Here is a 24,248-nt window from a genome sequence, read left to right as displayed (position 1 = left end):
CCTGCCCCTGGAAATTTCCACTACCTGCGTCTGACGAAGTGGGTATTCACCCACGAAAGCTCACGCTCCAAAACGTCTGTTAGTCTATAAGGTGCCACAGGATTCTCTGCTGCTTTTGTTGAAAAAAGGATACTTGAGTGGAGAGACCATAGGTCTGGCCAATGTGGCTTTTCCTATGCACTTCTATTCTTCGCAATGTGCTATATTTCACAGGTAATCCACTCTGCACACAGTGGCAGAACCCCTCCACAGAGGCATCACCGGCTACCAAACCAATGGCATTCTTATGTGTGGCTCAGTGCTTATTAATCACTTAACGTACATCTACACTACGAAAAAACTCCACCAAAGAACATACTCTGCAGCAGCGAATTTGAGAGCCTTGGATGACAGGCTTAAGCTATGGGGCTAAAAAAGCAGGGTAGATGTTCCCACTTGGGCTGGAAACAGGGCTTTGAGATCCTCCTCCCTCACTGGATCTCAGAGCCCAAGCAGAAATGTCTACATGCTTCTCTTTTTAATCCCACAGTGCAAACCTGAGTCAGTTAGCCCGTATTTACAGACTCAAGAACATAAGAACGGACATACTGGGTCAGATCAATGGTCCATCTAGCCCAGTAGCATGTTTCTGACAGTGCCCAATGCCAGGTGCTTCAGAGGGATTTAACAGGGCAATTATTGAGTGATCCACTTCATCCTCCAGTCCCAGATTCTAGCAGTCAGAGGCTTAGTGCAGGGATAGTCAATTATTTTTTGTCAAGGTCCAAATTTCTTGATCAAAATATAATCAAGATCCAGGCTCTAGAGAAAATAATTGAAAAAAATAACAATGACAATAAGTAAATAAAAAGATTTTGGGGTCCATTCAAAAGCATCTAGTGGCAGAGCCACCCAGAGGATTCAGGGGGCCTAGGGTCTTCAGCAGCGGGGGACCCCCGCTGCTGAAGACCCAGCACTTTGGCAGCAGGTCCCAGGGCAGAAGGACCCCCCACCGCCGAAGACCTGGAGCGGAAGAAGCTTCGGGGACCCAGGCCCCGCAAGAGTTTTCTGGGGCCCCCGGAGCCAGTTAAGGACCCCGCTCCAGGGGTCCTGAAAAACTCTTGTAGGGGCCCCTGCAGGGTCCGGGGCCGGGAGCAAATTGCCCCCACTTGCACACACACACACCCCCGGCAGCCCTGTCTGGTGGTTTGGATTTGGTCCACGGTCCGTCTATTGACTATTGCTGGCTTAGAGACACCCAGAGCATGGGGTTGCACCCCTGACTATCTTGGCTAACAGCCAGTGACAGACGTATCCTCCACAAATGTATCTAATTCTTTTTTCAATCCTGTTATAGTTTTGGACTTCCCAACACCCCCCAGCAATAAGTCCCACAGGTTGTGAGAAGAAGTACTTCCTTATGTTTGTTTTAAACCTGCTCCCTATAAAATTTCATTGGGTGAGCCCTGGCTCTTGTGTTATGTGAAGGGATAAATAACACTTCCTTACTCACTTTCTCCACACCAGTCATGTTTTATAGACCTCTATCATATCCTTAGTTGCCTCTTTTTCAAACTGAAAAGTCACAGTCTTTTTAATCTCTCCTCATATGGAAGCTGTTCTATAGCCCTAAACATTTTTATTGCCCTTCTCTGTACCTTTTCCAAATTCTAATAAATCTTTTTTTGAGATGGGGCCATCAGAACTGCACACAGTATTCAAGATGTGGGCATATCATGGATTTATATAGTGGCATTTAGATATTTTCTGTCTTATTTTCTACCCCTTTCCTAATGGTTCCTAACATTCTGTTTGCTTTTTTGACTGCTGCTGCACACTGAATGGATGTTTTCAGAGAACTATCTGTGATGACACCAAGTCTCCTTCTTGAGTGGTAACAGCTAATTTAGAGCCCATCATTTTGTATGTACAGTTGGGATTATGTTTTCCAATGTGCATTACTTCACATTTATCAACACTAAATTTCATCGGCCATATGCTTGTCTAGTCATCCAGTTCTGTAAGATTCCTTTTTAACTCTTCACAGTCTGCTTTGGATTGAACTATCTTGATTAATTTAATATCCTCTGCAAACTTCGCCATATCAATCTTTAACCCTTTTTCCACATCATTTATGAATCGGTTGAACAACACTAGTTCCTGTACAGATACGTGGGGAACCCCGTTATTTAGCTCTTTCCATTCTGAAAAGTGACCATTTATTACTATCCTTTGTTTCTTATCTTTTAACCAGTTACTGATCAATGGGAGGTCCTCCTGTCTTATCCCATGACTGCTTACTTTGCTTCAGAGCCTTTGGTGAGGACCTTGTTAAAGGCTTTCTGAAAATTCAAGTTCACTATATTCACTTGTCCACATGTTTGCTGATCCCCTTAAGGAATTTGAATAGATTGATGAGGCATGATTTTTCCTTTACAAAGGCCATGTTGACTCTTCCCCAACAAATTATGTTAATCTCTGTGTCTGATAATTCTGTTGTTTACTATAATTTCAATTCATTTGCCTGGTTATGAAGTTAGGCTCATCAACCTGTAGTTGCCAGGATTGCCTCTGAAGCATTTTAAAAAAAAATTGGCATCACGTTAGTTTCTGCCAGTAACCTGGTATGGAGACTGATTTGAACAATAGATTACACACTACAGTTAGTAGTTCTACAATTTCACTTTTGAATTCCTTTAGAACTTGGGTGAATCCAATCTGGTTCTGGAGACTTAGTATTGTTTAATTTATTAATTTTTCCAAAACCTCCTCTGCTGACACCTCAATCTACGATAGTTCCTCTGATATGTTGCATAAAAAGAATAGCTCAGATATGGGAATCTCCCTCACCTCCTCTGCAGTGAGGACCAATGCAAAGAATTCATTTAGCTTCTTGGCAACAGGCTTGTCTTCTTTGAGTGATCCTTTAGCATCTCAGTGGTCCAGTGGCCCTACTGATTGTCTGGCAAGCTTCCTGCTTCTGAAGTACTAAAAAAAATGCTGTCCGTTTTTGTTTCTTTTGCTAGTTGCTCTTTGAATATTTTTTAGCCTAACTGTAGTTTTAAACTTGACTTGCCAGAATTTATGCTGCTTTCTCTTTTTCTCAATAGGATTTGACTTCGCTCTTTTACTCTGTGGTTTAGCCATGGTGGCATTTTTTTTGGTTCTCATACTTTTTTGTTTATTTGAGGTATACATTTAGTTTGAACTTCTATTATGGTGTTTTTAAAGTTTCCATGCAGCTTGCAAGCATTTCACTCGTGACTGTTCCTTTTATTTTCCATTTAACTGGCTTCCTCACTGTTGTGCAGTTCCCCTTTTTGAAGTTAAATGCTATTGTACTAGGTTTCTTTGGTATTTCCCCCCTATGTGGATGACTCCTTCTCGCATCCCCCTACTCGCTGCTGCCAGGGTCGGGGTTCAGTGCAGATGTAGCCTTAGGAAACCATGACACCATGGGTGTGGGATTTTCAATGGGGTCTAAAGGAAATGAGTGCCTGATTCCTTTAGGTCTCTTTGAGACTCATCTGAGATATCATGCATAACACATGTCCCAAACACAATTCACTTCCAGAATATGGGCCTCATGTCTCATACTTGCTGGTGGAAGTGCTGTGAAAATCTGGCAGGGGAAGGTAAAGTGCTTGATGACTTCATCTCTTGTTTCTGATGTGAGTCAGGAAGAACCCCTTTGCGTAGCCCCCTTTCCCTGCCTTCACGATCTCACATGACAGAAAAATTACACTGTGGTGCAATATGTTTTTCAGATGAATCAGCTAGCCCCCGATTTCAGAACGAAATGAGGCCTGGTATCAATGCATGTGGAGATCAGTGGAAAAGGGCATTCCAACCACATAGTCAGGTGCCATTTGTACATCTGTGAACAAAGGGCTTTCAAAGAGAAAGGGACAGACAGCGCAGAAGAGAAAGCCAGAGAAAGGGATGATGAATCAATTAATATAGCATCTTCGGAATGCCCCTGTGCCTAAGGTTAAGATGGTGTTTTCACCCAAAGCCTCTACAGAGGGTTACAGAGAAGGAATGCGCTTTTGTCACCTCAAATATTGGGGAAGAATCATGCATCAGTCACCAAACTCTCATCAAAACAAGGGCATCAACAAAACGCAGGACAGCCCGGATTTTTCTTTCTCCCCTATTCTCTGATACCATTTCTACCCTGCCCCTTCTTCCACAGGTCATTCTTGGATTCCACCCCCCACCCCCCCACACCAGCCTGGGGTTGACAGGTATCTCCTTACTATGCTCCAGGGCTTACAGTCTATCAGTGTTCATATTGCATACAGCATGGGTGAAATGTGACATCAGTGGAGCAAAGATTTCACCCCATGTATCCAATCTGTAATGCAACCTCAGAAGCAGATCAGATAGTTAGCAAAAAATCATAACAGAACCCATTACTCTAACCGAAAAATACCCCCAAAATTCTGGAGGAGGGAAGGGAATAAAAACCAACCAACTGTTGTTATAAAACAGTTACTGAAACAACTATCTTTTCACAGGTGATGGTAACACACAAAGCAGGTTCTGAAAAGCAAGTGGCTCCCTTTCCCCATAGGGAAACCCCCAATTTTCCTAGTATATTTCTACATACATTTGCTGCCGCATATCGTAGCTTTGTGTAATGCATGCAAAACTGGACTGATCTTGTGTGACGCAGAAGACAGAGCATGAAAGACAGACATTTCCATAATAAATTAGTGTTCTAAGAAAGAGATTCTTACAATGTACATTCAGTGTTTCCAGCTTCATGTCAGATATATACATTTACTAGAGAGAAAGTCACCCCCTCAGTTTGTCTGTCACTAAAGCTGTATGAGAAATGTGATTCGATCAGGTCTCAGGAACTACTCAGAGCCTTTCCCTTGTTTTTGCTTTGTGTGGGTTTCACATACCTTATGTTTTCCTTAAGTTTCAGATTCAGATGGACCCACAAACACACTAAAACTCAGTCAAAACCATAAGCCTCCGCTGGTTTCTATTGCAGGTGGGCCTGAATCAAAAGGCTGTACCTAAATTCACAGGTCAAATTATCTCTATTGGCCACATGGCCAAATCCAACCACCCGGGGCAGTGAACTTCCAACTGAGGGGCTGCTGTTCAGGGGTGAAGGTTCATGGATTTGGAGCTAGGGTTTTGTTTTCAGCCCAATTCCAGAGTCTGATCTTACTGGTTTTATGTATATAACACTTCAGTGGAGTCAATCTTGATTCACACCACTACAAGTGAGTCCAGAATCAGACCCCCTGCACGTGGATAAACATATAGGAAATCTACCTGTACACTAATGTCTTCTTCCCAGCTCCAGCATCATTAGCTACAGGACAAGCACTTGAGGGCGTAATTCATAGCTATAGAAAGTCATGATCTTAATGCCATCAGCCTTTGGGTACGGCTCCCCACTGGGGTCACCACTAAGCTCTGTGTGCTCTGGGAGGCCATGCTGTTCTCGGCTCACAGGTAGGTTCTTCTGCTGTTCTACATCACTCTGACCCAGCCTTGCCAAGTCTGCTTTGCTGTCCTTCATTGTCTTATCAGCAGTGTGACTGTACAAGTGCCTGGGAAAAGGAGCAAGGTGGTTTTGTGTTTCTTCATTGACCTTCAGTTTCACGGAGCTGAGAGGAATATCAACCCAATCCGTGGGTGGCCACCCTCTACTCTTGCCATCAGTGTTCTTTTTAAGGTCCCTGAGGCTGCAGGTTGGTGGTGAAAGACTGCAGGTTTCTGATACTGGAGATGAGCACTTGCAATAAATCTGGAGGTGCCGAGGAATCCGAATCTCTGAGCAAGTCTGGTAGCCCCTATCACTCATATAACCATCTTTGGCCAGTGCTGCTGACACTGGAGATAGCTGCTCAGAAAACACCAACTGGCCCATGGGAAGCTGGGCCTCCAGAGCAGTACTGTAGTTCCCTTCACCTGCATATCCATCCTTCATCTGTCCTGCTGATGACGAGGCGGCTTCAGGGTCTATGGTGCCAGCAAACTCCTGCTGGCCCAAGGAACTGGAAGAGACCATGTTTTCACAGTAGCCTGGACCAAACCCATTGGCACAGTAACCTTCCTCCTTCCAGGCCTGGCAGCCTTCCGGAAGTAGCTGGAGTTGGAGTCTTTCTTGCTCCACTTGGGAGTTACCATTGGAGGCAAGCCCAGCCACCGAGATTAGAGTGACAGGGGCACCCTCGAGATCATGGGCAAGTGATTTGTTCCAGTGGTTCACAGTTAGCTCTTCATTCAGAATAGCCTGCCAAAAATGAACAACAAATCAATACAAAGCAATAACAGAGACTCACATATGATGGCAATGAGCACCACAGACATGCTCTTCAACACATGAGTAAACTACAGTACCTCCAACTGTGGAGAAGGGAATAATCCCATGAGGAACTGCCCAGTGAAATCATAAACCACAAGAGAAACCTTCTGGAGTGGTTTATTTGCTAAAGTGATTCTCTCATGGTTGGCATCAGTAATGGCCACAGCAATTCATTACCATTCCCCTGTTCCTAGTTACTACACATGTATCAGTTTCAGCTGAAAAGACTCTACTTTCCAGCATAAACAAATGACTGCAACAATAACTTCCAGTACATAAACTGGCAGGGAATAGGAAAACAATCTGACACTACCCTCTGTAAGGGACTGTCTCAAAATGAGGCATGGGTGAAACTATCTTCCCGCCTAGTCATTTACACCACTCTCGTCACTAACATAACATAAGAACGGCCATACTGGGTCAGACCAATGGTTCATCTAGTCCCGTGTCCTGTCTTCTGACAGTGGCCAGTGCCAGGTGCTTCAGAGGGAATGTTCAGAACAGGGCAATTATCAAGTGATCCATCCCTTTCATCCAGCATGGGTGCAGTTTGAGGAGTGGGCTGGGGGGGTATTGCCCTCCCAACTGCAAGCCTCGGGACAGATGTAGAATTTGCCCCCCATGCCAGGCCCTATTGTCTGGTTGGAGCTGCCCTCCGCAATATAGACGCCAAACTACACCTATGTCCAGTTCCAGCTTCTGGCAGTCAGAGGCTAAGGCACACCAAGAGCATGGGGTTGCATCCCTGCCCATCCTGGCTAATAGCCACTGATGGATCTATCCTCCATGAACTTACTAATTCTTTTTTTGAACCCCATTATAATCTTGATCTTCACAATATCCCCTGGCAATAAGTTCCACAGGTTGACTGTGCATTGTGAAGAAGTACTTCCTTTTGTTTTTTATAAACTTGCTGTCTATTAGTTTCGTTGGGTGACCCCTGGTTCTTGTGTTATGTGAAGGGGTGAATAACACTTCCTTATTCACTTTTTCCACACCAGTCATGATTTTATAGTGCAATCTTCAAATCAAAGCATGAAGAAGCATACAAATGTTTAGCATATCTGGCACGTAAGTACCTTGAAATGCCAGGTGCAGCAATGCCATGCGAACACCTGTTCTCACTTTCAGGTGACATTGTAAATAAGTATCAGGCAGCATTACTTCCTGTAAATGTAAACAAACTTGTTTGTTTTAGCGATAGTCTGAACAAGAAGTAGGCCTGAGTAAATTGTAGGCTTTAAGTTTTACACTGTTTTGTTTTTGAGTACAGTTATGTAACAAAAAAATCTAGCTTTGTAAATTGCACTTTCATGATAAAGAGATTGCACTACAGTACTTTTATGAGGTGAATTGAAAAAATAGTATTTCTTTTGTTTATCTTTTTACAGTGAAAATACTTGTAATCAAGAATAATAATATAAAGTGAGCACTGTACATTTTGTATTCTGTGTTGCAACTGAAATCAATATATATTTGAAAACGTAGAAAAAACATCCAAAATATTTATAATGAATTTCAGTCGGTATTTTATTATTTAACAGTGTGATTAAAACTGTGATTAATCGCGATCAACTTTTTTACATGAGTTAATTTGTTTTGAGTTAATCGCTTGAGTTAACTGTGATTAGTTGACAGCCCTACTTAGAAAATATCTCAGCTCCACTCTCTTTGTTATTCTCCATTCTTCCCCTCTTGTCTCATTCCTGAAACTTCCTACAGTGCTCTCTGTTAGGTATTTCATTCACTCAATGATTCCCTCATCAATCACTGTTCATCCCTACCAAATGTATCCGTGTGAACTCACAGCCCAGCAGAGCGACCCAAGAGCTGTCAGTTCCAGAACAGGAGGCATGCTCTGTAAGAATTAGAGAGCTTGGGATGTCCAGACAGTGCCCAGTCTAACTGTTGCATGGCTTCAGCACTGTAACAATACAGTGCCATTTACTGACGCTTGACAGGAGTTGTTGCTCACTCACCAGTGTTTTGGGGAAGGGCATTTTCGAGACACTTGAATATATGTAGAGCTTGAGGAAATAGAAGCCAATGGCGCTCAGCAGAAGCAGCACGAGGAGGGCAACCAGAACAAAAATAAGGTCCCAGAGGAAATCTGAAAAGAATTAAGAACAGTTCAAGCGGGGTGAGGGAGAAATGCTCACACTGACCCACCTTTAGGGGCCTGATCACTCGGACTGCTACACGCCACATGGGTGTCTTACCAAGCAGTGTGTTACCCCTGTTACTTACAGCAAAGGAGGTGCTACTCTGCACCCCCTCGTTAGCCAGCTGGGGCATGGTCACTGACTGAAAGGGTGCCCTTGCTGCACCACGGGGGGCTGGAGGAGGCGGGCTGTGAAGAATGAGGGGAGAGGGAGAACTGTACTCCCCCTGCTCCTCATTATTTTAACCCTGGACTTGCACTAGTCCACTGATGTCCAGGTTCTCTGAGCAGATGTAGCAAAGTGTGCCTCCTACCCCATCTCCAATAAGAGCCACTGGTACGAAGCAGCTGTAGTGGCTGAGCCATTGGCAAATCCTTCATGATAGCTGTGCTCCTTTTGGAGCCTGCAAGTCACTCTTGCATCATGCAGACTTTACTCTCCTTTGCTAGAGGATGGTGTGGACTGCACCCTCAGCAAGTTTTCAGATGACACTAAACTGAGATAAGTGGTATCATAGAATCATAGATTATTAGGGTTGGAAGGGACCTCAGCAGATCATCTAGTCCAACCCCCTGCTCAAAGCAGGCCCAATCCAGTAGATATGCTGGAGGGTAGGGATAAGATACAGAGGGACCTAGACAAATTGGAGGATTGGGCCAAAAGAAATCTGATGAGGTTCAATAAGGACAAGTGCAGAGTCCTGCACTTAGGATGGAAGAATCCCATGCGCTGCTACAGACTGGGGACCGAATGGCTAGGAAGCAGTTCTGCAGAAAAGGACCTAGGAGTTACAGTGGATGAGAACCTGGATCTGAGTCGACAGTGTGCCCTTGATGCCAAGAAGGCTAACGGCATTTTGGGCTGTATAAGTAGGGGCATTGCCAGCAGATCGAGGGTCATGATCATTCCCCTCTATTTGACATTGGTGAGGCCTCATCTGGAGTACTGTGTCCAATTTTGGGCCCCACACTACAAGAAGAATGTGGAAAAATTGGAAAGAGTCCAGCGGAGGGCAACAAAAATGATTAGGGTGCTGGCACACATGACTTATGAGGAGAGGCTGAGGGAACTGGGATTGTTTAGTCTGCAGAAGAGAAGAATGAGGAGGGATTTAATAGCTGCTTTCAACTACCTAAAAGGGAGCTCCAAAGAGGATGGATGTAGACAGTTCTCAGTGGTACCGATGACAGAAAAGGAGTAATGGTCTCAAGTTGTAGTAGGGGAGGTTTAGTTGGATATATGAAAATCTTTTTCACTAGGAAGTGATGAAGCACTGGAATGGGTTACTTAAAGGAGGTGGTGGAATCTCCTTCCTCAGAGGTTTTTAAGGTGAGGCTTGACAAAGCCCTGGTTGGAATGTTTAGTTGGGGACTGGTCCTGCTTTGAGCAGGGGGTTGGACTAGATGACCTCCTGAGATCCCTTCCAACCCTGATAGTCTATGATTCTATTTGTTCTCCTACCAGAACTTGCCCACAGCTGGGTCTTGTTCAATGGCCAGACATATTACAGGGGGGTGGGAGGATGTTAGCACCTGAGTGCTATTTGCAATCCAGGTAAGAGGGGCACAACATGTCATCAGTAGTTAACTCCTTATCTCTAAATGGCTACCCTTAGAAACAACATGGCTTAGCAAACCTCCAGCCATGTTACATCATGGGAGCAATGACTCTCTATGCTCATGGAGCTCTGAAGATTCGACAAATTCAATCACACAGCCTATCAGGTCACCCTCCTCTCAGAGTCAACTCTCTGTCTCTGTTGTCCTTGATGGCCAAGGCCCTGACCAATCAATCCATCCCCAGATCTAAACCAGAAGTCTGAACAGGGAATACAGCAGTGGCACTGCCCTGGAGCTGTCTTACCTGCTGGACTGTCTGGAGTCTTGATACATTGCACAGATACCTTGCTTTGCTCTCTGACCACACAGGCTGTGACACAATAATTGGTATTCGGTTTCAGATACTCAAATGTGTGTGAAGTTATCTTGCCCTTTGGCTGAAAGGACACCTTAAGGAGAGATGGAGACATTGCCATGACAGCACCTGCCTAACAACTGCACCATGGAGCAAAAATTCACTCATGTCACCCTCGTGATACAGAAGCTGGAAAAGGGACATGCCACTGCTTCCGGGAGCATCTTGAGGTAAGTGCCGCACTGACCCTGCACCCCTGAGCCTCTCCCCATGCCCCAACCCCCTGCCCCAGCCCTGATCCGCCTCCCGCTGTCCAAACCCATTGATCCTAGCCCAGAGCACTCTCCTACACCCCAAACTCATCACCATCAGCCCCACCCCAGAGCCCACACCACCTCCCGCAGCCCCACCCCAATTTTGTGAGCATTCAAAGCCCACCATACAATTTCTAGTTCCTGATGTGGCCCTCAGGCCAAAAAGTTTGCCCACCCCTGGTCTAAAACCTCCCCAATGAACAATTTGAAACTTGCTGTCTTTTCATTTCACTTAGTGTCTCTTTTGCATTAGGAGAAAGAGAAAATAGAAGTATCTGATTTACCAGTCCCTCCCATTCATTACTTTATATATATCTCTGTCACATCCTCTCTTCCACAGCTCTTCTCTGACTTAACTACTCTTGCTCTGTCAGTCTCTCTTCATTGCCTTTCTCTGGACCTTTCCTGCCTCTGTATTTGCTCTCTGCAGCTACCTGTCAGCTAGTTCCAGTGCAAGTTATGTTACCCCATCATTCAGGGGTCTTTAATCACCTCTAATAAGTACTTTCCATACCTAATCCATAGTTCTGTCCGCATTTCTGTTCTTGATGTCTTCCCCCTTTACACATGCCATCTAATGGCTTCTGAGGCATTCCAGTCTCTCTGCCCTTCACTTACAAGAGTTCCCTCTCCATCTCCTGATTAGGGATGGGTGAACTAGTTTGGAAAAATAAGAAACCACCCCTATGCTCAAGCCTTTGCTAGAACCCAGTTCTAGAAACAAACTCAATCTCTTTTGAAATGTCCACAAGAGTAGTTTCTTGCCCATCTCCAAACATCTGGGTCCCAAAACCAGAGGTACCAAACCATCACCGGGAAAGGTGCCTGCTGGGATCAGAAGTTGAAGGACCAGTAATCCTGATCCCATAAGATTTCCAACCCAATGTTGCTGACTCAGGAAGCTCAAATAAGCATCCAAACTTTGACAATCTTCTATCCAAACCAAACCCAACCCCTGCCCCTGTGAGGGTCACCCAGCACAATATCTGATATCACCCACCACTCTGCCCATCCTCACATCACACAGAAGTATGTAACCTCCTCTCCTCCCAACATACGGTGAATGTTGTTGCTTACGTTGTTGATATGAACACCCTTTTCGGAAAGGCTGATCCGGTACTTCCAGTTCGGTAGCACTTTCTGGACTGACTTGTAAGTGCCATTTCTCCTTCGATAAGGGGTGAGTGGCATGGACAGAATTACGGTCAGATTCTCATCCACCAGTATAAGAGTCAGGATAGGGGGGCCCACAATTGCTGTGAAAATCAAAGAGAAAAGGCATAACTGTCAGGCTACTTGTTTTCTTAGAACCGATCACCTTCTTTTTGTAGATTTCTGTCTAGAGTTTGGTAACTTTATCCTCTCTCATGGTCGGTCTGGCAGTAGTGCTATCTGATGGTGACATATGCCATGTCTGGAAGCTACAGAAACTATCGCAAATTTTCAGTTGACCACTACCCATTAAAACAACAAGGAATCCGATGTCACCTTAAAAACTAACAGATTTATTTGGGCATAAGCTTTTGTGGGTAAAAAACCTCACTTCTTCCCATTAGCACCTGTTTCCTGCCAACCTACTCTGTGCTTCTCAGATTGCACTCATCTCAGGCCTCATTAAGCCTACTGCAGCCTCTAAGCAGCCTGAAAGTCCAAGGAATTTAAGTGTCCAAGGAATTTTTGAATATTCCACTGGAACTCTGTAGCTCAGTGGTCACCAAGTGGTCCTAGAGGATCTCCCAGTCAATCGCGATCTCCGGCAGTGCAGTGGGGCTGCCACTAAGGCAGACTCCCTGCCTACCCTGGCCCCATGCTACTCCCAGAAGCGGCTGCACTCCAACCCCCAGCCCTGAACCCCCTCCTGGAGCCAGCATCCCATACTTCCTCCTGCACCCAAACCCCCTCCTGCACCCCAAGTCCCACCCTGATCCCCCTCTCAGAGCGAGCACCTTGTACCCCCTCCTGCACCCCAAGGCTGTGCCTCAGCCCTGAACCCCCTCCCAGTCCCAGCACCCTGTATCCTCTTCTGCACCAGCCCTGATCCCCCTCCCTGAGCCAGCACCCTGTACCCCCTCCTGCACCCCAACACTCTGCCCCAGTCCAGAGCCCTCTGTCAGGGCCAGCACCCTGTACCCCAACATTCTGCAACAGCCTGGATCCCGCTCCTGCACCCAAACTCCCTCCTAGAGCTTACACCCCTCACTGCCTGCTGCACCCCAGCCCCCTGCCCAGGCACCCGGAGCCCCCTCCCACACTGCGAACCCCTCGGCCCCCCGCCCAGAGCCCACACCACTTACCCCAGCCCGGTGAAAGTGAGTGTGGGTGGGGGAGAACAAGTGACAGAGAGGGGGGGATGGAGAGAGCAAGACGGGGCTTTGGGAAAGGGGCAGAGCCTCAGGAAAGGGGCGGGGTAGATTCTGGGTTGCCCTTAGATTCAAAAGTGATCTTGGGTGTAAAAAGGTTGGAGACCACTGCTGTTGCTCATAGCCTTGTTGGGCAGAAGGGTTGAGCACATTTTATCTCAAGAGCCAGATGGGCTGGCTTTTCCCAGCAGGTCTCTACAACTCAGACTTGGAGTTATAGTATAAAATAAACCTTCAAGTAGAGCTAAGGCTCATGCTCTGTCTGCACATAGAGACCTGAGATGGGACTTGGTCTTCAGGACTGCTCAATCCTGAAGGGACACCCACCTCCTGGGATGACGGGATTTCAGTAGAGTTGCTTAGGAAATTATTTTTTCCCCAGTGTATCATTTCAATGAAATTGATTTTTTTCCCCACTTTCATTGAATTTTTTTTCAGGTTTTGGTCAAAAAACTGACAATCCCAAACTAGAAATGTCTGCAAAAAACTGTCAGTTCATCAAAAAGCTATTTTCAATTGGACTAACCCTAACCCTAGCCTTTTGCAATAGAAAAATTTCAATTGTCTCTAGAATTCCATCTTTGTGTTCATTCACTGTGTCAGTCACAAATCCTCAGCCTGGGAGCAAGAGGAGAATTTATTCAGTTAGGTTAATTATTCAGTACCTCCATTGCTCCACCAATGAACCTAGCCTTGTCCTGAGCAAATGCTCCTATAGGAGAAATCCAATCCCTGACTATTCTGTGCTATTCTGTTCCATCCTACCTTGGACTTAATACTGTTATTCCATCCTGGGCTATTCCACACATCACCTAGAAGGACTGTGTGGCCAGCGGAAGATCCAGTCTCTATAGCTCCCTCACTGCTCTTAGCTTTGGTTTGATCTGGATAGTTCAACCCAGCAACACTGAAAGGGGAGTGAATCTAGCTCTCCATCTCACACTCCTTGCACCACTGTCAAAGCTCAGTAGGCGTTTCAGTCAGTAACAGAATCCTTTAACTGAGTTATTTTCAGCCAGTGTGTTTCAGTCCATTATTCCAGCTCTTTTTCCCCATTAACTCATGAGTTTTACAATGAAACAAGACGTTCCCAAAGCGACTACACTTTTATTTCACTTGAACATCAGAGACACTCAGAGTACAACAGCAGAAAGCTTGGAACAAAGGAAAGAGGCATTAACCCGGTTAATAGTGGCACCAACCACTTTTAATCCCCATCCCCTTTGCCATTCCTTCCCAAACAGTGATGCACCTGTCCTCAGTTAATCAGCCCTATTCAGTATGCAGCCTTTACACACACAGTACACATACCAACCAACATGCAACAGTGTGAGCATGCTCAGTGCAAATATACAGCAAGAGTGGCACTGCAGTGCTAACCACTGTGTTTCAGCTTTTGCTAATGTCTGAACCAAAACCAACTGATGGGCACATAATGCAGGACATGGAAACTGCACACTCAAAAGCCTCTGGAAAGATTAAAAACACAGGAATTTGTTTTAAATGCTAAGAAATGTCTCTAGTCCAGAGATGTCCCTAATTCTGCTTGGCAGTGTTCTCTGGAACATTTTCTGCTAAGTACCATGACACTTCTCTTTCACTGAGATTCACAAGTTCACAATTTTTATAGGGATTTGTGCCCAGGATTTATTAATTATTATTGGTATTACTATAGTGCTCAGATGTTCTAATCTGGGACCAGGGCCTCATTGTGCTAGACGCTGTTGTAACACCGACAGACCTCAGTGGGTGGGATCAAACCTGGGACCTCTAGAGCTTAGTGCATGAGCTTCTACTGCATGAGCTAAAAGCCAACGGCTCTTAGCTAAGGCTGTAGAGCAGACTTTATATATTATATATATAATATATATTATATATATATATTTATTCATTCTCTCTCTCTCTCACTCGCTCTCTCATTAGAGGGGACAGAACATCACACCCTGGAGGTGTGTGGGTTACACTGTACATAATGGAAAGTTGATCTGGGCCCCAAAGAGGTTACAATCTAAGTCAGTCAAGGATTTGCAGGAAGACTGGCCATATCTAATTCTGTCTAGACTGGACACAGAAAAGACATTGCCCAATCTTCTTCTCCAGCTAGACTCCAAGGGCATCATCCTCTATTGCCAGGATTCCTACGCTTTTTCCTTTAAGGACAGTTCAAAGCATAAATTCCAACCTTATGCTCTTCAAGAGCTCCTTTTACCTCCCCAGATAGTTTCCTGTTCCAACTCTGTCTAGAAAATATAGAGACACTTCTCCACACAAACATGGCACTTGGCACCAAAGGGTGGCACCCATTTCCTCACATCTTCAGAGATCCTTCTGGATGACCTGCCAGCATTCACAAATCCTGAAGTCACTTTTGAGGCCCTTGAAAGGCTGGATAACATTTTCCCTGCATCCAGCCATGACAATGTCAATATGACGATACAACAAACCATCATGTTTCACTGCAATGTGCCTCACTACGTCATGACAGCAGCTGAGTTTTTCTACTGTGAGACAAAATCCCTCCAGTGGTGACTGCAGACTATCACTCTCATGTTAAATTTACTCAGATCAAAAGGTAAAAACTAGAGTATTATGGCTGCTAACTCTACATCTTCACCTAGTATCTGAAAACCAAGGTGTCTCCATCGACTTGATATACTATCACCTACAAATCTTCTGGAATCAGAATTTACCTGTCCGGGATTACAGAATTGGCAATTTATTTGTTGTTGTAGCTGTACTGATCCCAGGATATTAGAGAAACAAAGTGGGTGAGGTAATCTCTCTCATTGGACCAAATTCTGTTGGCAAAAGAGACAAGCTTTCAAGCTACACAGAGCTCTTCTTCTTCAGGATCTGAACACAAGCTCTACAGAGCTCAAAAAGCTTGTCTCTCACCAACAGAAATTGGTCCAATAAAAGATGTCACCTCGCCCAGCTTGTCTCTCTAGGATTGGAAATGGCTTGCGCCCTGGCTCATCCAGGTTGCTGTTTTCAAATCAGGGTCAGGTTGACAGTGAGTGACAGGGCTTATCATTTGACAGTTGATGAACAGCCCATGTGATATGAGGAGGTGCTCTCAGTCCAGTTCCTAGCGGTGGGACATATGTCAACCACGTAAATCCATCATTCCAAACAGCAATATCAGCAAATGGCCAAGGAAAGAGGGCATAGAACTGAACTAACCTTTCACCCTTCAGTGGGGTCCCTACAGGTTACAGTGAGGGCATATTGACTGGGCAGTTCTCTACCTCTAATTTACTTTTCTGCAGTCAGAGAATGAAGCCTTGCCAGGTGAATCCATGTTCAAAAATGCCCCTATTCACCTCTGGCTGGCCCTAAAACGCACCTAAAGGAACACCTGAGATACGTTGCCTTCCCTGAGAGAGCAGGCACAGCAGAATGGCTACAAACAGGAAAGTGCCTGGGGAGACTGACCAGAGTAACCAGTTCTCCCAGATCTGACAATGAGATATGAACTGATTGTGACCTCAGAGAATTAAAACAACACAAGGCAGTTAACAAGGAAGAATGAGAAAAAAAATTTCCTTCCCAGCCTCCCATGCTGTGACTCAGGCAACCTGCTGTGCACACACCCTCCTCATTCACTCCTCCACAGTGACATCCTTGTGGGGTTGGGGGAAGGCTCTGGGACACAGAAGTATAGCTTGGAAAACATTTGGTCCTTCTTTCTGTCTGGGACTCTGCATGACTCTGCTAGCAGCTGGCTCCTTTCTGGCAGGATGACTCTGCATGGACTCCTGGGTCTACCTCTGCCCAGCAGCTATTCTTTGTGTCCCTGTCTGGCTAGCTGTCTGCTCTGGTCACTACTGGGGCATCTCAGCACCTTCAATCACACTCAAAATGTGAATCTGTATTAGCTCAGAGACACCCCCATCTTTCCAGAGAAAATGTTCCCTGCCTTGGACTCTCACCCCTCCCCTTGCCAGGATCTCATGAGATTCATCAGGGACAAGTCACCATCCAGCAACAACCTTCTCCCAGCCAGCCTCCTCCTCCACCCCATCGCTGACTCAGAGGGGTATTTTTCACTATCCACCTTTAATCTGTAAACCAGCCCCCTTGACTCCATCTCCTCCTCACTTCTCAAGCTCCCGGTCTCAGCCTCTCTCTCCCCCTCTATTTTCAAACTCTCATGCCCAGGGCTTCAACATGTCCTCATTTCACCTGCCCTTCTCTGACTATTCTATCCACTCTCACTACTGCCTCATGATCCCCTTGCATCAATTCATAGAGAGTACAGCCATTTGGGACCATTACACTATCCAATCTGATCTCCTGAATAGCATAGACCATTAAATTCCACCCAAACACACTGTGTTGAGTCCAACAACTTCAGTCAAACCCAAGAATTTCAGTCCTCAGGAGACTAAACTGTTGTGAGGACAGGCACCAGGAGAGACTGAGATGCCAGCAGTGCCTGAGGCCCTTCCATTGCAGGGAACTGATCAGGTGAGACATGGCCCCATGTTGCAGAGGCAGGCAAAAAGCTCCAAGGTCCTTGCCAGTATGACCAGAGGCAAAATTATTTCCTGACCCCTAGTTTGATAATAAGTTAGATCTTGAGTATGTGAGCAAGACACAAGCCAGGCGCCTAAGACAGAGGATTCTCTGTACCAGCTCAGAGCACTGGTCCGCGCAAACCAGTATCCTGTCTTTTGCCATGGCTGATCTCTGATGCTTCAGAGGAAGGTGGAAAAAAAAAAACCCAACCAGAATACAATTGTGCATCAAGGAAAAAAATTCCTTCCCAGCCGCAGCAGGCAACCAGCTGAAGCCGTGAAGCATGAGATTAGATTGTAATGATTGTAGAAGTGTTATGAGAAAATTAGGAAATCCTGTTCTCTGCATGGCCCATGAAAAAAAACGGGATGAACAGGGAGATTCACAGATTCCAAGGCCAGGTGTGATTGTGACCACCACGACTATCCAACCCAACCTTCCCACCCCTGACACCCACACAGAGGCCTCCGAATTTCTCCCAGAAGTTGGATTTCATCTTTCCTGTACTCCCCAGGCCTATTCAAAACACTGTGACCTAAATCACTATCGTCTTCCACCCTGGTAGATCATTTCTACCTTCTCGGAACCCCATTGCCTTCCTCATCAGTGTCAATCATCTCAGAAACCCCTCCCATCTTGCTCCCTCAGCAAGCACAGGAACCCCCCTCCAGGAACTCAAACCCCTGGGGAATCTCCCTGCACACAGTCACTGCTATGCCCCTCCTTCTGCCCTTGGGCTCCCAAAGGTCCTTACTGTCTCTGTACGGTTGTAGTTCATTGGAAATGGCCCATTCGGACACCTGGGCTCCATCCATGGCTCTCACCCTGGCCCAGTACAATTTGTGTATGTCTTCGAAGTACAGTTTGCATGTGTGCGATGATCTGGCGTTGTTCCTCCAACAGGCGTCCACTTTGGTCCAGTTAGAAGATCTGCATGTGGAAGCAGACACAGTAACACAACAAGAAGGAGCCATCAGCACTCCTTATCCACCACCTCCTCCCAGCTCCACTTAATCCCCCCTCAGACAGGGAGACTCCAAAAGGAAAGACCTTGCTCAGGTGAGTCAGGTGGGAATCTTGTGGACTGAAGAGGGAATAGCCAAGACTGATCCTCTGCTCCACCTCCACCCCATCCACTGCCATCTTGGCCAGTGGAAAGGGTCAGAAAATATGCATATATTTTTACTTAATTAAAAAACAACCCTCTGGCTGTGATAGTGCCCTCCACTTCCTGCTCAGTTCCTCCCTTTCTGGTGGGAAGTTCACATGTCTGCTGTTGGTTGGGCTGCTTGGGCCAAATTAGACTTGAGCAAAATGTTTCAGACAAATAGTTCATTCACTCAAAAATGTAATTTCAGTCAACCAGAAATTATTCACAAATTGGACACAAACTGTCTGAATGGTTTCTGCCCAAAGTTTGTTATTCAGTACTCAGACACCATTCATAAAATGGCTGCCAGTGGTACCCTCCTTATAAGCTTCAGCCCCGTGGTTAGGACACTCACCTGGGATATGGAAGACCCAGGTTTAATTCCTCCTTCACCTCAGACAGTGGGATTTGAACTTGGGTCTCCAGGAGAATGCTCTAACCACTGGGCTTTGGAATAATCTGGAGCAAGCCTCTCTTGTTGAAGCTGTTCCACTTTGTATAAATAATTAGCCATTGGAAGATGGACTTAAACCTGGGGACATCTCAGGTGCATACGCTACACATTATAAGAAGGACACCACTACCAGCAGCTCCTGCTCCAGGTTGTGAATCTAGTCCTTCAAAAATGTTTGAAAAAATACATTTTGGGTCAAATGAAACATGTCTCATTTGACCCAAAATGGATTTTTTCGATTTGTAGAAAATGATCGCAATCCTGGATTCGGCTTGGATGGAACTGAATTTTTGTTTGATTTTTCAAAACTGCCATTGAACCTAAAAATCAATTATTAGTCCAGCTCTAGGTAGAAGAGGGAAGCCAGGAAGAGGGTGGATAACCTGACCGTTAAGAAACTAGGAGCCTAGAATGCAGAAAGGTTAAAGATGGGCCTAGGAATACACAAAACCGGCTGAAGAAGAGTCAGTCTGCTCACAACTGTAACATACCGCTGGCAACTTTGAATCTCATATTGGGTGCCATTGCCTGAGCCGGAACCAGGCTCCCACACCAAGAGAATATGGAAATTTTCAGATGTTAGCGTCACATTCTGTGGAGGAGACAGCATCCCTTGAAATGAAAACAAAGGAAAGCAGATCAATAGCATTATAAACCTAAGGGAAGAGAGTGCTGCTTTCCTATTGGTCAGCTGTCAGGAAGAGACCTGCAGCATATGAAGGATACCCAAAGTATAACATTTCAGTATCTAAGGAGGTCACTGCAGCATGTGGATTTATCCTGCACAATTGTCTTATTTCCTCAGCAACAACAGTACTTAGCATTAGTTCTGCTCTTGGTTACACCCATGGAATCTGAGGTTCAAGCAACCTGATATTCCATTGTGCCCAAGCGCACACAGAGTGATTAGACAAACCTGAAGAGTGCAGACCAGTCTTAGGCTATGGCTATACTATGAAACTTTTAGCAGCATAGCTGTGCCACTACAGCCATACTGCTAAAAGGTGTGTCGTGTAGCTGCTGTTTGTCGGTAGGAGAGGGCCCTCCTGCTGACAAAAAATTTCCGCCTGCCACGAGCGGCAGCGGCTTTGTTGGCAAGAGAGTGCTCCTGCCAACAAAGCGCTGTTCACAGTGGCACTTTTCTTCGGTAAAACTTTTGTCGTTTGGGGGCTGGGGGGGTTAACACCCCTGAACAACAAAAGTTTTGCTGACAAAATGCCAGTGTAAACAAAACCTCAGTCTAGTGCAGTGTCCCTGCTGGCTGGCCTGCACAGATGAACTAGAAGTGTGTGGGTGGGGGAAGCTAGTGCACAGTCTGCCTAGAATTAGAGCTGTTTGAAAAACGCTATATGTTTTGTGTTAAAAAAAAAAATAGATCAAAGTGTAAAACATGCATTTCATTTGAATTTTTTTGCTGAATTTTTAATATTTTCCAACAAAATTAAAACCTGAACTCCAAAAAAGTTGTAGGTTTTCTTTTTCTTCTCTTATTTAAAAAACCTCTTTATCTTTCTCTTTTTCTACCACTGGAAAAAAGTGGAAAAATAGAAGAAAAAGGAAAGCAAAACCCTCCCCAAAATGAAAAAATGATTTTTTTATTTGGTTTTGTAGCCAAAATTTCAATCCAAAGGAAAACGTGTGTTGGTCAAAAAGTTATTTTGCATAAGAAAAAACCCAATGTGATAACAAAAAATTCTGTCATCTCTTTATGGAGGTGGGAAAAGATTTCACTGTATACATATCATGCATGTATGCACACCCTATAATCCATATGTACACAGAGGACTCTATTGTTATTCAGTTTCTCCCTTCTGCTTCCTACACAGATGCTCAATTATGGTTTCAAACTGCCTTTGGACCTTGCTATTTGGGTTCTTTATCCCATCAGCCACATGATTTCACTAAAGCATTTTTTTCCTAATAAACTGTCAATAGCTTATCAGTAACAAGGCTCTAAGCTATGCAGAGTTTTGAACGACTTATCCTGTTAAGATATTAACAGGGCAGGCTGTCAAAAATCTTTTCTTTTGCTTATAGTGAAGGTCAGCCTTTATTTGGACTCTTCAGTAGCAAAGCCACTGCGCTGTTCACTGAGCTTGTACATTTAGGTTTTTCAGGTATTTGAAAGAGAGACATCCTATGGGGCCAACACTGCACAGCTGTCCTGAGGCTGTGTAACCATTTTTGCCCAGGATTGTGAATCCTTTAGAACCCCTAGCCACCCTCTCCTTGCCAGGTCACAGTGGAGCTTACCCAGTAGGAGGGTCTGATGAAAGAGGAGGAGAAGCACACTCAATACAACAGGCATGGTCCTGCACTGCTACCGGCACAGCTACATCCATCTGTCCCTGTGTCCTACATGTGCGTCTTGGAGCCAGTCACCTGCAGGGAGGAATGGAGAGAGAAGGGCACAACCCGCGCTGGGTTACTCATGGCAAATGCAAATATCTGAGAGGACTGGAAACCAGGACTGGTGAAACACAGCCAGAAAAGAGCGAGAGGGCTGAGGAAAGCATGCCCGTGTCACGTGAGTCTGTGTCTTGTGGTTGCCACCTACCCCCTGCAGGCACAGGGCTCACAAACTAGCATACCACTGTCTCCATGGCGACCACTGGTGTGAGTGACTCACCAGCTGGCTTGTTTGGCCATGAGTCACACACATAGATCTGCAGCGAGCACTCTTGCTGCTGTGTGTCACCCAGGGCAGGCTAGCCTTCATGTCACGCCTTGATGTAAGGCCAGACACATTCCAGTCCTCACTGTTGTGATTTGCTACACAGAGCCTGCTCCTGTCTGCCTAGAGCTGCCCATAGGACAGAAAGTGCATCCTAGGGAAGGGACAGGCAATGTGAAGTCTGGGCTGCTGCTGAGTCAGGTGTGACATAGCGTGACAACCCTGGACAAACTTCTCCAGGTGGCCTGCAAATGGTTACAGCAGAAGGGAATTCCCAAGCAGCTCAAGACTGGGCAGAGCTAAAGGAATCCCTCATGATTAGGGCCCTACCAAATTCATAGCCATGAAAAATTCTTCACAGACTGTGAAATCTGGTCTCCCCTGTGAAATCTGGTCTTGTGTGTGCTTTTACTCTATACCACACAGATTTCACGGGGGGAGACCAGCATTTCACAAATTGGGAGTCCTGACTCAAAAGGGAGTTGCGGGGGGGGTCGCAAAGTTATTTTTAGGAACGTTACAGTATTGCCACCCCCATACTTCAGAGCCTTCAGAGCTAGGTGGCGGGAGAGTGGCAGCTGCTGACTGAGGGCCCAGCTCTGCAGGCAGCAGCACTAAAGTAAAGGTGACAATACCATACCATGCCATCCTTACTTCTGCGCTGCTGCTGGTGGCTCTGCCTTCAGAGCTGGGATCCTGGCCAACAGCCGCCGCTGTTCAGCTGCCCAGCTCTGAAGGTAGTGCCATCGCTGGAGCAGTGCAGAAGTAAGGGTACCAGTACCACAAACACCCTCTGCAATAACCTTGCAAACCCTCCTCTCCCTCATGCCACTGCTCCTTTTTGGGTCAGGACCCCTACAATTAACACTGTGAAATTTCAGATTTAAATAGTTGAAATCATGAAATTTATTATTTTTAAAATCCTATGACCGTGAAATTGACCAGAATGGACTATGAATTTGGTAGGGCCCTACTCATAATGTGTATGTCTGGAGGGAAAAGTGGGAGGGATGAACAAAGGTCTCTATTCCCCACCACATCAGGCCTGGTGCAAGGAGCTACATGTAGTATTTCTGAGTGAACACGGAGCCTGCTTGATAGCTTTGGAGCCTGATTCCTCCATTTATCTACAGAACAGGGGCATGGCTTGCTTCCACACTGCTCTCTTATCAAAGAATCATAGACTAGAATAATAGAATATCAGGGTTGAAAGGGACCTCAGAAGATCATCTAGTCCAAACCCCTGCTCAACCTCACACCTTTCCTGAAGGTGAACCAGAAGTCATGGCCCTTTCCATCCTTTCTTCAAAAGTTACCCTGCTGGAGTCAGTGGGAGTTTTGCCATTGACTTGAGTGGGGCCAAGATTTTACCCCAAAACACTGTCCTAGCAAGCACTGTCCTCTGCAGAAAGACCAGGGCTGGGTGCTTGAGCTGTGGGGGAAGAGACCAGGAGCTAGTCATTGCTTTGATTATTCCAAAGTGGAATCCAGAAGGGGATCTCCTCAGGGCATCACAGTGCAGTGTGGTACGAAGTTATTATCAGCATCTTACCCATGAGCAGTGATTAACAAGTGAATAGTGTAGGCCAGCCAAAGCACTGCCAATACCTCTGTAGCACACACATTTCTCCTTTGGTCCTTAAACTTTTTTTAGAAATACTATAGATAGTTTTAAGATTGTGTTGGGGAAATTGCTTCCTCCTTGCTGAAGTGATGGTTCAAAGGCAGAGCAGAGCATTGCTCTGAGGGACGCATGCACTAAGTGTGGGCAGGCAGGAACTCCCCATGCCCTTTGCAGCATGGGAAGAATTGGCATTTGGGGGAGGTGAATCTGCCTGCAGGGGAGAAGGAGCATTTGAACACCCAGTCTCAACGTGAAAGCATTGGGGAGGGCATGCCCAATCTGGATAGAAGGCTACTAAATGAGGGAGTCCGCTGGCCTCAGCTCAGCCGGTGCAGCAGATACTCTCAAGAATGCCATGGTGTGTTAGTAAAACACACACGGCCCTGACTGGGCTATTAGAATCATGGTTTCTTTGCTTTGTCAATCAGTGGCCATCTCTGCAGCCTCCCAGACTTTGAGTTTATTTAACCACAAGGAAGACACATTGTCCCTCAGCTCAAACCAGCATCCTATCTCCAACAGGGGACAATACTAGTTGTTTCAGAGGAAGGTGCAAGAGTTTCCATCATGTAATTATGAAGTATCCCACCTCTAGGGAAAGTTTCTGCCTAAACATGGCAATTAATAGTTACCTGATGCCCTGGAGCTTGAGCGTTTCTATCCCTTTTCTGTTTTTATCCTTGCTAGAATAAAAAACGGTTACTCACTTTCTCGTAACTGTTGTTCTTCGAGATGTGTTGTTCACGTCTATTCCAATCAGGT

General features: G+C 45.7%; 1 protein-coding gene across 1 annotated transcript; it reads right to left on the bottom strand.

Moving 5' to 3' along the window:
• Window positions 1-4,705: 4,705 nt before the first annotated feature.
• On the bottom strand, window positions 4,706-21,670 carry LOC116820096 (uncharacterized). Its single transcript, XM_032772336.2, has 7 exons — window positions 21,442-21,670; window positions 19,680-19,800; window positions 18,339-18,514; window positions 11,781-11,959; window positions 10,339-10,483; window positions 8,293-8,423; window positions 4,706-6,241 (listed from the first exon to the last, which is right to left on the bottom strand). The coding sequence occupies exons 1-7, from the start codon at window positions 21,494-21,496 to the stop codon at window positions 5,315-5,317; spliced, it is 1,734 nt and encodes a 577-aa protein (XP_032628227.1). The 5' UTR covers window positions 21,497-21,670; the 3' UTR covers window positions 4,706-5,314.
• Window positions 21,671-24,248: the final 2,578 nt, after the last annotated feature.

The sequence above is a fragment of the Chelonoidis abingdonii genome, chromosome 8, assembly GCF_003597395.2.
Source record: "Chelonoidis abingdonii isolate Lonesome George chromosome 8, CheloAbing_2.0, whole genome shotgun sequence".
NCBI lineage: Eukaryota > Metazoa > Chordata > Testudines > Testudinidae > Chelonoidis > Chelonoidis abingdonii.
The sequence above is the reverse complement of the archived record's forward strand: the minus strand, read 5'-3'. Positions and strand labels throughout refer to the sequence as shown.

Excerpts from the sequence above, each read along its gene's own strand:
- LOC116820096 (XM_032772336.2), bottom strand. The coding sequence starts at position 21,496 with ATGCCTGTTGTATTGAGTGTGCTTCTCCTCCTCTTTCATCAGACCCTC. Across the intron at positions 19,801-21,441 it reads TCATCAGACCCTCCTACTGG|GGATGCTGTCTCCTCCACAG; the intron begins GTAAGCTCCACT and ends TTTCATTTCAAG. Across the intron at positions 18,515-19,679 it reads GAGATTCAAAGTTGCCAGCG|ATCTTCTAACTGGACCAAAG; the intron begins GTATGTTACAGT and ends TTCCACATGCAG.